Source organism: Podarcis vaucheri, assembly GCF_965113315.1.
Source record: "Podarcis vaucheri genome assembly, chromosome: 15".
Taxonomy (NCBI): Eukaryota; Metazoa; Chordata; class Lepidosauria; order Squamata; family Lacertidae; genus Podarcis; species Podarcis vaucheri.
Window position 1 is genome coordinate 20,028,002 of NC_138753.1, and position 14,107 is coordinate 20,042,108.

At 45.8% G+C, this 14,107-nt stretch overlaps 1 protein-coding gene across 4 annotated transcripts in view; it reads right to left on the bottom strand.

Annotated features, from left to right (window-relative positions):
* Positions 1-14,107, bottom strand: part of LOC309520092 (opioid-binding protein/cell adhesion molecule homolog) — a 744,782-nt gene that overhangs the window by 86,071 nt on the left and 644,604 nt on the right. For all 4 annotated transcript variants that reach the window (XM_082201530.1, XM_082201532.1, XM_082201529.1 and 1 more), the window contains one exon: positions 4,700-4,828. In XM_082201530.1, the coding sequence (XP_082057656.1) occupies positions 4,700-4,828 (129 nt within the window). The remainder of the gene's footprint in view (positions 1-4,699; positions 4,829-14,107) is intronic.

Sequence of the window (14,107 nt, forward strand, 5' to 3'; positions counted from 1 at the left end):
AATAATAATAATAATAATAAGACAGAGCTGTTCCACCAGGCCTTTGGCCAGGGCACAGCCTGACTCCCTCCCTCGGCAATCTTCGCAGAGCTCTGGCCCAATGGTTGCTAGTGGCTTGAATTAATTAATTTTTATAATGAATGATTTTAGAATGTTGTTTATGTTGTACTTTTGTACTGTTCTATTGTTGTTAGCCGCCCTGAGCCCGGCTTCGGCTGGGGAGGGCGGGATATAAATAAAATTTATTATTATTATTATTATTAATTATTATTATTATTATTATTATTATTATTATTATTATTACGTCCATTCTGCCCTTTGGAGCTACTCTTCAGCAGGCACCATCTATTTAAGACCTACTTAAGACCTTCCTTTTCCAACAAGCCTTTTAGGAAAAGATCTTTACCAGTCTGCAACTGCAGTGGAATTGCTTTTAAATGTTTTATCATTTGTGTGTAGATCCTGCTAGCCTGATGTCTGCTCAGGACTGTTCTCTGGCTCCATATGGAATTCAAGAGGGTGCTGGGCAAGACTGTTTGATCTCATCACCATCCCATATGAAATGAGGGAGCATCCCACATCCTTTTCTGCAGCTGTGCATTGCAGAGAACGTGGTGGTAAGCAAAGAAACAGCCTTTTCAGGCAGCTTGTATGGCATTACTGATAATTCCATGGGGGCAAGACATTGCTACTGGGAAGGGAGAAATTCAATTTCAGTTTGTCTTTAAAAGCAAATATATCTCAGCCACAGTTTCTGATACAATACAAGAGTAGAAACGCATTTGTCATTCAAAAATTTGCTGTTCTCTGAATTTTGCAATACAATTCTCTAGCCAAGTAATATGCAGAAAAGTACATGTATGGGGGAGGGAGGAAAGTGTACATAAAAATGTATGAGTTGGTGCAAACAACATGCAAACAACACATTATGTTAAGGAAAGTTGCTTTGCAAAAATGTGTATATTGGGCAGAATTGTATACAACCATGTGTATAGTTAGGAGAAGTGCGTGCCAGAATGCTGATGACTTTTCACGAGGACTTAAAAAATAAATAAATCAAAAAATGATGTGGAAATGTGGAGAGGTTAGAAAAATGAGAAACGGAGTGAAAACGAAATGGACAGATCTGCCTGCCTCTGTTTGCTACCCAGAATGACGATGGTGGCTAACTTCACATGAAGGATCAGTCACGTGTCAGGAATGAAATATGCCTCTTCTGTTCCAATTACTGACAAAGGGTTAAATGTATCAAGTAGGATTATATACCAAGAAAAAATGAACCCAGACAAAGATTTCGAAAACACTGCAGCACTGCACAGGGGTGGGTGGGGAGAGCAAGGGGGTGAGGCGGGGGTGCCTTTGACCCAATTTGCAGAAGGCTAAGAGTCTCTAATCTTCAGTGTCTCTCCACAGAGTGCCTTGGGACAGAAGGAGCCAGAGACACAGACATGATGCATTGTTGTTGTTATAAAAGCGAGCTCCTGGCTTTGAGCATGTTTCCAAAGATAATCCATTTCTTTCTCTGGCTATCGAAGAAACAAGGAGCTCTTTCCCGAAAGCAGGTTTTTTCCTCTTCAAGGTAACTGTCGCTTTTGTTTACTTAAGCACTTTTTATGCAAAGACTTTGTAAAGCTCCTTTGCAATCGTGACACTGAACAATAACCCTCGGAAGCTGGGAAAGTGCTGGAGCGAACCGTGACTTTCCATGCCTAAACAACATGCACTTCTTCTTCTTTTTTTTAAAAAAGGAAGCTTCTGGCAAATGGCCAGAGCCATATCCACGGGTATATGGATAGTGTAGTTATATAGTTTAGTCACTAGGTGGCACTGGACTTAACTGTATCTGGATGGAGCCAGGAGTTTTTTGTTTGTGTTCTAGACTTGTTTAATGGCTGCATGCACACCACAGTTTATTCCCCTTTTTTTGCAGTGCTTCCCTAACTGTTAAACTCCACATTAAATTTGTGCTTTCACACAACACAGTTTGGGAAAGTCAGCAGAATATAGCAAAAGCTCAGTGCTAATTTCTGTATTACTTGCTTCCAGAATACAGTGGTACCTTGGGATGTGAACAGGATCCATTCTGGAGCCCCATTCGCATCCTGAACAGAACGTAAGACGCGACAGCGCGTCTGTGTGTGCGCGGGTCATGTTTCGCCGCTTCCTCGAATGGGCGTGACGTCATTTTGAATGTCTGCGCATGCACGAGTGGCGAAACCTGGAATAATGCGCTCTGTTACTTCCGGGTCACCGCAGAGCGCTACCCAAAAATACTTATCCAGAAGCGTATTTATCTTGAGGTATGATTGTAATAACAACAACAACAACAACAACAACATGTAAATAACATTGAAATAAATAAAATATCAGGGCTGCTATCCTTTCCTCAAGTGATTTTGCTTAGCCGAAACTATGATGATGCCTCTTACAAGCTGGATGGAGGTGTGTGCGATAACAAAGCCTGTGGCTTTCATGTGGCAGGAATGTATCCTACTGTACAAAGGCTTATTATTATTTATTAAATAAATAAATAGTTAGTTAAATTTATATACTGCCCTTCATCAAAAGATTAGAGGGTGCTTCACAAAATAAAATACATGATAAAACACAGTTAATAATTAAACCAAAACAACCCCCTCTCTCTTACAGATGCATTTAAAAGGCTGTAGAATATTGATCAGACAAAGGCCTGGTTGGAGAGGAATGTTTTTGCCAGGTGCCATATATATATATATATATATAATGAAGGCGACAGGCAAATCTCCCTGTGGAGAGCATTCCACAAACAGCCACTACAGAAAAGGCCCATTCACATGTTGCCACTCTCCAGACCTCTTGTGGAGGAGGCGCACAAAGAAGGGCCTCACAAAGGGTCTCACATATGTTGCTACAGCCACTTTCGCCACTTCTCTCTCCCACCATCACTGGCATGCACCCCATCCAATAGGATTTGCACAACAGAATGTCACCCCTGAGTTGCAAAAGGTTCCACTATCCTGTGTTTGTCCTATCAGGTTTCCCCTGCCTTCCTCTCCAGATCTGCCTCATGACTCTCACAACCATGAGCCTAACCATGAGCCTTGAAGAGAAAATAAACCCCAAGGAGAGCTTCCATATTGCTTCAGAGCATCTTAAGCCCTGTCCTGCACACAACAGTAACTGCACTAAGAATCTTGGAAACAGGGTTTGCAGTCCGCTGCCATTTTGTCACAATGCACATCTATCCTGATGATTGTTTGGGGTAGCAAAGAAAGAAGATCTACTTTTTACTGGCGGCAGTGGCCAGTTTGCGTAACCCATGGGTAGGCAAACTAAGGCCCGGGGGCCGGATGCGGCCCAATCACCCTCTAAATCCAGCCTGCGGACAGTCCGGGAATCAGTGTGTTTTTACATGAGTAGAATGTGTCCTTTAATTTAAAACGCATCTCTGGGTTATTTGTGGGGCCTAGGAATTCGTTCTTCTTTTTTCAAAATATAGTCTGGCCCCCCACAAGGTCTGAGGGACAGTGGACTGGCCCTTTGCTGAAAAGGTTTGCTGACCCCTGGTGAACTGTTCATCGTACAGGCACAACACGCTTTCAGACCAAAGGAGAGCAAAACCAGAGACTTGCTCATGTCACCAAAGGAAATTGCCACTGGCTCTTGACTTTGCAGATTCCACCTAATGCTTAACAGCTTAACCCTGGTTCCCTCTTTGTGACATACATGCCAAGGCACCCAAGCCACAAAGTTCCCAGGAGAAAAATAAATCACACAGAAATGGAATATTTGGTTGATGGGTTCAAATAAGCCACAACTTTATTGGTTACAGATGTGAGTGGTTCTGGCTTAGGCATTGGGGTGAATCCAGGCTATATCTTGACTCCTGCCTGTCTGCAGGGAGTCCCCGGAAAGGTAAACCACCAATAGGGGGTTCCCTATAACTTACATCAGATAGTGGCAGCCCGAGGGGTCCCCGTAGGGGCTGTGACATGGCCCTGGCCCACGTCCAGGATTCAGACAGTATTCACACCCTTTAACAGGATACCCTTACTGAGGAGGGGCAGGCGAGGCAACAACCTCCCCTCCAACCTGACAAAGGCTTACCCAATGCCTAACTGTACAAAAGTTGTGACAATTTCTACTAGGTAGGCGAAAACCAAATGGCCAGTGCCAATTTGCCAAGTGGAAGAAAATCCTACCCAGCCCTAACAACATGGCAACCGACAACTGCCATAGCAAGGTCATATCAGAGCGAAGCATGAAAAGAGGGTGGGTGGGTAGGGTGATCTGACGAAGAAGCAAGGAAGAGGGAGCCGGCCGGCCGACCAGAAATTAAATGGTCCGTGGCCACACCCACCCTGGTCACAGATTGGCTGGGGCTGTCCCCAGCACAGATGACATGACCGGCTGTGATGTGCGGGGAGGAGGGGTGAGGCAGCGTATCTCTCCCTTACTCCAGAAAACTGTTGAGGCTCGGCTGACTGGCTGCAACGCCGTACACCAGCTAAAAGGTGGAAAGCACTCTATTCTAGAAAAAGGTCACCCACACACGCACCCAGGCTGTTCACACAAAAAGCACTCGTCAAGCCCTTTTTTTTTTTTACTCTTGCCCTCCAACCCCTCACAACTCAACAGTGGTCCCTTCCACCACGTTCTGTATTCAGCCCTGGTTTCTCAGGTAGGAATTCCCCATCTCCAAATTTGGGCAAGACCTTACCTTTGCTGCCAGACAGGTGCTTCCATGTGACTGTTGGTTCTGGTCTCCCAAAGGCCAAGCACAAAAGGGTGACGCTGCTGCCTTCATTGACGGTGATGTCTGACGTGATGTTTATAATCTGTGGAGGAACTGCAAGAAGAAAGGTGGGAAGGAATGAATACCTGTTGTAAACGAATTCTGATGCTACTTATGGGTAAGCCCTTCCAATCCCAGGCTGAATTTGGGGAAATTAGACTATCTTGCCCAAACCCTGTTCTGCAAAGGGCAGCTGCTTTTTTTTTTATTATTCAGGGGCAACAAGCACATTTATGGGTGAAGTCGACAGTCACAACAAGAATTAGATGTAAAGCTACAAGATCATATTAATGCACAGCAAGAATAAAGCATAAAGCCAGCAATGATTATTCATTTGCCAATTTGATTGCTAAGAATTCCTTCCTAGGAATGACAGCAGCAGGAACCTCTGGGAGCTGTAGTTGGTTGACACATTGCACCATCCTGGGACGCTTCTCTCTCTCTCTCCCCCCCCCCCCCGGGTCTCTTTATCTCCTCTGGGTTCCTCTCACAGTGCTTCCAGCTCTCATGTTCATAGTCTGTATCCTGCTGAGGAAGATAATTGGTGCATTGCTCGTTCCCTTGTGAACCACACTTCAGAGGTCCCCAAGGACCTCCCCTAAGGGTCAGGGATGAGTTATGAGACTGCAGGTGCAGCTGTAGTCTTGTGACCCTGCCTGTCAAAGTCAAAGCATTTGACTTAACCAGCTGGGGTCAAGAAGACAACCACTTGTCAGTCATAGGTTAGGAGCTTTCTCTTTTGCATTCCTGCACTAGTGCTGACCCTAGCAGAATACGATTAAAGCTTTCAGGACTCCAGCTTACCACTTTACAATATTATGCTGGAATAGCAAATGCACAGTACAGGCACCTTTGAGGGCATCCAAAAGGGCAATAACACAAAACAATTAAAACTTCTGAGAACAGATTAAAAGCAATCATCTAAAAACTTCTTAAAAAGCTATCACCTGCTCTCACAGCAAATAATTTCACGATTGCCAGGAACAAATCTTTGAGCTACCAGAAACCCAGTCAAACAGGATTGTGTTTGGATTCTCCCTAAAGATTAATAGCACGGGAGACAGACACACTTCACTAGGGAGGGCATTCTACAAATGGGAGCCACTGTGCAGGAGGCCCTGTCATGACACACCAGCAACCAGGTAACTACATAGTGGAGAGTCTAACTGGACCTTTGGGTGGAAACAAACTCAAAGTGTCTGATATCCAACATCCCCTCTGTATTTAAGATTCCAACCCTCCCTCTGTCTATTTGATGTTGGCAATGAACACCAGAGGCCTGAAAATGTGCTGCAAAGAATCAGGAACACATGGATATGTGATATTTTGGGGGCTTCTGCAATCCTCAGTCCATAGAACTGTGAACATTGCTTCTATACACTCCAAGCTTACAGCTGGGGCTGAGCTTCTGGGGGGAACAGATTCCACCCCCAATCTAGACTCTATACAGATTCAGTGATACAGTTCTACAAAATAGCACACAGCTGTCAATGTGAATGTCTTCTAAAAGTTGAGTTCCTTTTCACCCTTTTCCTTTTACAGTATCCCCTCCACCCCAACCATACACCTTGCCTTTTGAGGGAAGGAATTAAAAGCATTTTAAAATATCTCGAAAGATTTGGGGGAGGGAAGGAAGGAAGGAAGGAAGGGGGAGAGAGACTTTAGCTTTCAATCTGTTAGTCTGCTCCTGGCAATATAGCGCGCAGCATATTTAAAGGACAGCTGATGTCTTGTGGAAAGCTGAAAAACAACCTATGGAGAGAAATGATTCAGCCCTTTTGAATCTACATTTCCCCTATATTTCTGTTCAGTGGTTCTTTATTACAAAGGACACTGGCGCGAAAACATGTTCTTCAAGGATTCATCTGCGTCTCCGCTGTTTATTCCCCACCTGAATCATAATCTCTTGTTTGTGTCTTCACAGTTGGTTGCTATGGAAGTTATTATGTCCTTGGTATCTCACATTCACATCATGACGGCCGTAGAAAGGAATAAGAATCTTGTTGAGGGGGAAGGTGGGTTCCCCCTCCGGGCTGAAACCAAAGTCCATGGATAGAGCCGCATCGAGAACTCTGCACGACTGAACAAGTTTGAGGTGTATATTTAAATGAAGGAGATAATCCAGGATTACAAGTTCAGACATGGAAGATAAAGTCCAGCATCACCACAGGCAAGGTGAAGAGCAAGCCAGCTCTGATAGGGGACACAGACAAAAGCACTCGATAGCAGCCACCTCCTGGCGCAGAAGATTAGGGAGGGGATCTCAGGTGTGACCCTTTTTTAAGAGATGCAAGTTATTGGATTTCACCTTCGTACAGGAGTATCACAACTCCGCAGAGCAAGGGTAGCCAACATGCTGCCCTCCAGATGCCACAGGACTGTAATTCCCATCATCTTGTGCTGGTTGAGGCCACAACATCTGGAGGAGACCACGTTAGGTACCCCGAGGGACAGGGGAGAAATTCACTCAGTTCACAGTGAAACAACCTAATTCACATGTCCTGAGCCAAGATGCAAACCAAGGGACAATTGTCCTTCAAAATCCACAGAATGCCAAATTTTGTGATGCACTTCCCCTAGCAACTACAGCATGCCCCCCCAATGCATACAATGGTACCTCTGGTTACGAACACTTCTGGTTACAAATGCTTTGGGTTACGAACTCTGCTAACCCAGAAGTAGCTGCTCCTGGTTGCAAACTTTTGCCCCAGGAAATTGCATGCCAGAGGCGTGTGAGCAGCAGGAGACCCCATTAGCGGAAGCGCGCCTCAGGAAAAGAATGGACCTCCGGAATGAATTAAGTTCATAACCAGAGGTACCACTGTACATTAGTGAAAATAGTATTTGTTTTCTAAAAAGAGAGAGAAAAATAAACAACCTCTCAATCCACATGCAGACCTAATGGTCTGGTGCATGACTCAACAACTTTTTGCACTTAATTCTACTGCCTGTACTCAGAAGAGAGGAGAATAGATTCAGTGTACAATTCCAAATGAAGCCAGGATGCTAATTGGCTGTACATTGCATGCAAAGTTGGCTGTGTTGGTCCACAAGAACAAGAAAATATCAAAGTTCACAGTTAAGCAATGCATTTCTTGGAATCAGCCCAAATAACACCAAAGTGTGGTCAGCTTTCAAGTCCTCCAGACCTCTTTGCTAGGGGAGATGTTACAGAAAACAGTTGGTGAGAGGAACAAGGAAATATATTAAACAAACACAGATGTGGGCACACAAACTAGGCTTGTGTTGTAGCCATGAGGTCTTTATGTAGAGTCAGGGCAACTGACTTTTGGGTTGGTGGGTGTGCGTCAATAAACGAGGGGAATTAAGACTAAGAGAGGTGAGTGGGGGGGTGATCGTGTAATCTCACTGTATACAAGTTGTACAAGTGACAATAAAGTATTTCAATGTAGACAAAGTTTCAAGAAGGAGTTGTAGGCTGAGTTAGTCCCTCCCTTGTGCTATGTAAGCTGGGCTGGCCCAAGACATTTTGACATCTAAGATGGACCCCAAACTTGTGCTGCCCTCGCCGCCAGGGAAGAAGGGGTGAGGGAAGATCTACATCAGGAACAAAGAGAGAAAGAAAGATTGGCATTGGGATTTGCTACCCCAGTGAATACTGCCAGCTGAGGCAGCAACCCCACCTTGCCTCATGGGTGGGCCGACCCTGTATATAGCAATGTAGGGATCAGGACTATGGCACAGAGAGTAGAAACCATAAACACTACCTTATGCAGACTCAGAGCACTGATTCTGGAATAAAGACACAATTAATGCTCCCCATGTCTAAGGAATTCAAGTATGGACTGCAAGACAGATCTGTCCAAAACTTAAACAAAACACACAGGTTCCTGAGAGAACAGCAGCAAAGAGACACGTGACAGCCTTTAGTTTAAAAATCAGGGGTTGATTTTGGATGGTTTTCTAACTCAAAAGAGTCAAGGGAAGCCAAATGTTTCGTGCTTGTTTCCTCCATTAATTAAATCATGTTTCTTGTTTGGGTCAGTAGTAGCTGACATGCTTCTCTCTTGATGTTGGGGATGATGGGTCTTGGAGTCAAAGCAAGAAGCTGGACAGATGTCTGCTGGGGGTGCTCTGAGTCTGGGTTGCCTGCAGCAAAGAGGAAGCTGGACACAATGGTTCGCTAGGCTCCCAGCAATTCTATGATGATGTATTGAATATTGCATCAGCCCCAGAATCAAAAAGGAAAGATGGTGGGTTAGATGTGTGCCCTTCTGTCACTATGATCTTGGTAGAAGATCTATGGTAGAAGAGCTATGCAGCTAAATAAACCTGCTAGTAGAAGGAATTTTGGCTGCAGATGAAACTCCTCTCCCACCCCCAAATCATTAGGTAAAGGTAAAGGTACCCCTGCCCGTACTGGCCAGTCTTGACAGACTCTAGGGTTGTGCGCTCATCTCACTCTATAGGCCAGGAGCCAGCACTGTCCGCAGACACTTCCGGGTCACGTGGCCAGCGTGACAAAGCTGCTCCGGCAAACCGGCACCAGAGCAGCACACGAAACGCCATTTACCTTCCCGCTAGAAAGCGGTACCTATTTGTTTACTTGCACTTAATTGTGCTTTCGAACTGCTAGGTGGGCAGGAGCTGGGACCGAACGACGGGAGCTCACCCTGCCGCGGGGATTTGAACCGCCGACCATGCGACCAGCAAGTCCTAGGCGCTGAGGTTTTACCCACAGCGCCACCCACGTCCCTCCCCAAATCATTAGGTTACAGATAAAATTCAGCAATGGGAAACCTGACACCTGGGGCAGACTTCCTGGCTTCTACCTGGCTGTTGGGAGCCTCCCCAGACCACAACCCACACCAGCCTTGCTTTGCAACCTCCTTCTTCGTACTGGCTAGAATGTGCTCTTGAACTCTGACAATGCTTCTCGCTTGCCTGGTGGACAAAGAGGGATGTGTAAGTGTTGAGGGCATGTGCATGTGGCCCCCAGAAGGTTGCTATGGAGGAAATGTGGCCCTCTAGATGGAAAAAGGTTCCCCAACCATTGTTTAAATCAAACGTCCCCGTCTGTGTCCCCAGCTTATCACAGGCACTCTGAAGATAACTTTTATATAGGCCTAAAGCATATAGTGGGATGCGGGTGGCGCTGTGGGTTAAACCACAAAGCCTAGGACTTGCCGATCAGAAGGTTGGCGGTTCGAATCCCCGTAATGGGGTGAGCTCCCGTTGCTCGGTCCCTGCTCCTGCCAACCTAGCAGTTCAAAAGCACATCAAAGTGCAAGTAGATAAATAGGTACCGCTCCAGCAGGAAGGTAAACGGCGTTTCCGTGCACTGCTCTGGTTCACCAGAAGTGGCTTAGTCGTGCTGGCCACATGACCCAGAAGCTGTACGCTGGCTCTCTCGGCCAATATAGCAAGATGAGTGCCGCAACCCCAGAGTCGGCCATGACTGGACCTAATGGTCAGGGGTCCCTTTACCTTTAAAGCACATAGTAAGATCCCCCCCACTTACATTTGTTCTGGGTCCCCCCCCCAACCCTCCTGAGTGGATCTGAGTGGGGAAGGAGGGGGCAAGGGAGCACATGGAGAAAAGAGAGGCAGGGGAAGTTCTAATATGCAAGCAGAGAAATTTACCCTAGCATATCTGTTAAGCTGGGTAGTGCCCAAGATCTGGCTCTTTACAGTGAGCAAAATAATAACGTAGAGACAAAGGCTTGGAAAAAATGCAAATCGCAGGCAACATCTCTGTATTGTGGCACATCAAGCTGTACCTGTGCTGATGGGCCGCAGCTCTTGAATTCCCCTTCTGAATGCCCCCACTTAGATAATACATTATATCATGTCATGTCAGATCAGATCCCATTCTATTTATGATTGCTTTTCTCCCCTATGTTGTATTTTGTGAAAGGAGATGATAGGGAATGAGAACAAATTATTGTGAATTGCAAGGATATAAATACACGCCATGATTCTAGTGACATCACAAACCACTCAAGCTGTGCTCCGGTGGTTTATAATGATTGTTTCCCGAGCATCTCTCAGCATGCGTATTCATAGCTTTGTTCGCAGCTTTCCCCATATTTAATGCACACGAGGTGCACGGGTTTCACACAGGGTTGCTCACAAAACTCTCATCTGAATCTCTGCCCCAAATTTGGGGGTTCTGAATGGGCTGGATCTGTTTGCAGATCAGCTCCAAAGGGTTAACAAATAGCTCTTTTTTTCTATATTTATTTTATTTAATTTTAATTCCCTGTGTTCAGACCACTACACATGTGCAATGTGGCACATCTCTTTAAAAAAAACAAAAACATTGCTAGTTACAGATATGCATGAGTGCATGTGCACATGGATTAAATCAAAGAACAAAATCATGGTGCAAACATGATCACATCAGCGCATGGTGTTTAAATCCATCTAATCATGATAACCTGCAGAGTGGAGTACAGGGAAGTGGGGTGGGGAGACAAAACCACAATGTCTTCTCACATTAGTTCAAGGCCTGGGAGGCTTGGGTTCAAATCCCCACCCAGCCATGAAACTCACTGGGTGACCTTCGCCAGTCTCTGCCTCTCAACCTAACCCACCTCACAGAGTTGTTGTGAGGATAAAACAGGGAGAACCATTCATGTCACATTGAGCTCCTTGGAGGAAAAGCAGGAGACAAATGTAATAAATAAAGAAAATAATTAAGTTGAGAAGGGAAGCAAAATATAGGCAGAGTTAACTTCACATTCCTACAGATACATTAAGATCTTAAATCGGTTTGTGTGGCTCCAGCAGGGGCCATCACCAAAGAGTCTTCCCTGCTGCTTACCCTATTTATTGCCTTTTGAGCACTAGGGGAAGAGAACTTTATACTTCATTAAGTTTTTTACGTGCAGTTTTAATCTTCCTGACTGTTCTTTGCTGCTTTTATGTTAGCTTATCGTATTTACATGTTATTTTATTTTATTCATTGTGTGTGTGTGTGTGTGTGTGTGTGTGTGTGTGTGTGTAGGGGGGTGGATTATAAACTGCCCTGGAAATCATAGAACTGTAGAGTTGAAAGGGACCACGAGGGTCATCTAGTCCAACCCCCTGTGATGCAGGAATGTTTTGCCCAGCATGGGCCTCAAACTCACAACCAAGATTGAGCGTCTCACGGTCTACCAACTGAGCTACCCCAGCTGTTGAACAAAACTGAAGGGTGAGCTAAAAATACTCTGAATAACAAACAGAGCCTTCAGCAACGTGGAATAACAGGACGGAAGCTGATTTAATCACCACTGAAATAGTGCTGCTAGAAAGCATGGCCTCCTTACATTTCTCTGTGAAATGCTGAGGAAGGTACCGGGTGCTATTCCTGTGCTACAAGGTGAACATGCCACTCTTCCCCTCCCCTGCGGGAGCGTCAAAGCCCCCCCCACCCGCCACGGCCCTCTGAATCTGGACGTCCTGGTCCCATCCACAGTCCAGGCACAGTGATGATGACCCAGTGCTAGGGGAGGGAGGGAAGAAATTGATGAAAACATGTATGGGTTGTTGCCTGGCAACCACCCATGCACATCCTCTTCCTTCTCCCACATAGTCCTGCTCTTCCCTAGAACAGGTCTCCCGCTGATTAGGAGGTGAGGAGAGGGAGAGGCGAGGCAAAGCAAGGCAAGGTGGAGGCGAGCCCTGAGTACCATCTGAGCATCTCTGTGTGTCAGCAACCCTTGCTCAGTAGGAGTTTGGCCTGCTGGGTCAGGAGAGATGGGCTGGAGAAGGAGCATCTGTCACAATGACACCTCCACATTCCACTTTGCTTTTCTGACGTTGCATTATTCATTATATAATATGGTTGATGGTTGGAACAGTTTTTTTGTTTTTTTTTAAAGAAAGGCTTAAAGGCCACTTTCGTTGAAAGCCCTATGATTCCACTTTAAACATGACTTCCTCCAAAGGGTTCTGGGAGTTGTAGTTTGTCAAGTGTGCTGAGAGGGATTAGGATAAGGCAGGCATAGGCAAACTCAGCCTTCCAGATGTTTTGGGACTACAATTCCCATCATCCCTGACCACGGGTCCAGTTAGCTAGGGATCATGAGAGTTGTAGTCCCAAAACATCGGGAGGGCCAAGTTTGCCTATGCCTGGGATAAGGTTACCAATTTTTTTTTCAATGAATCCAGGGACACTTTTCAACTTCAATGGATTTTGTATGGGGACTGATTTGTAAATCTGGGGGCTGTCCCCAGGAAACAGGGACATCTGGTAATCTTAGATTAGGACACACACACAAATACCCCATTCCCTTTGCTGAACTACATTTCCCAGAGTTCCCTGTGAAGAGAGGTTGACAATTAAACGACTCTGGGACTACACTTCTGGAAGCAGCTAAGTGTCTCCTAGCCCCTCTTAGCAGCCTGAAAAAAACTACAGATCCCATAACTCTTTGGAGGAAAGCCATAACAATCTAAAGTGATAACACTGTGCTTTGAACATATGGTGTGAACATGCTCGAAGTCTCAGATTCTTACTATGTGCTTTAGATCTGTACAAAAGGATGCCTGAGAAAAGCCAGGCCACAAGTTCGGATGCTTGCCTTATACTGGGGGGGGGGGGGTATTTTTCAGCTATGGCGGCACATTCCATACTGAACAGCTTTATGAAGGCTACATACCACATTCACACTTCACTCTCTATCCAACACCTAGGCAATCAAAAAGCATTACTAGAGTTCAAAAGTGCATTGTAGCCAAGCAAAAGCACTCAAGGAGGATGCAAAACAAGGCCTGAGTGGGGTTTTGCATGGGGGGCAGACCCAGGGGCCACACAGAGAGGCCTGGAAGCCCACATTCAGCCCCCATGTCTGAGGTCCCCTACCTCTGAATTATATCTTTAACCCATCAAACAATCCAACTCTTGGTTTTAAAATTAGTGGATAGTCCATGAACATATTGCAAAGCAAACAGACAAGAGTCTCCCACTATGCACAGAGATGGAGTGAGCCAAGGTCATTGGTAAGTAGCGGTTGCGTGGCAATTCCCGCCCCCTCCCACAGGTGGAGTAAATAAAGACACCGGACACCAGAATTTAGGTTAATGGGCGAAAATGGCCACAACTTTATTGATTACAGGTAAGAGTGGTATTGGCTTTAGGCATTGGCCCTAACAGACTATCCAGTCTAACCGGGAAGGGTTAAGCACCAACAGGAGGAGCCCCCAAGATGCACATCCCTAGGCGCTCCCCAAGGGGTTACCGCTCGGGAGCGCGCTTTAGGCCCTAGCCTCCGTAGGTTTCGGACGAGGCGACGCCCCCCCCCCCGAGTCCTTTAACGAACTACAAGATTTGGGGGAGGTGATGGCGCTCCTCCCCCCCTGACTTCATTTGCATAACAATACCCC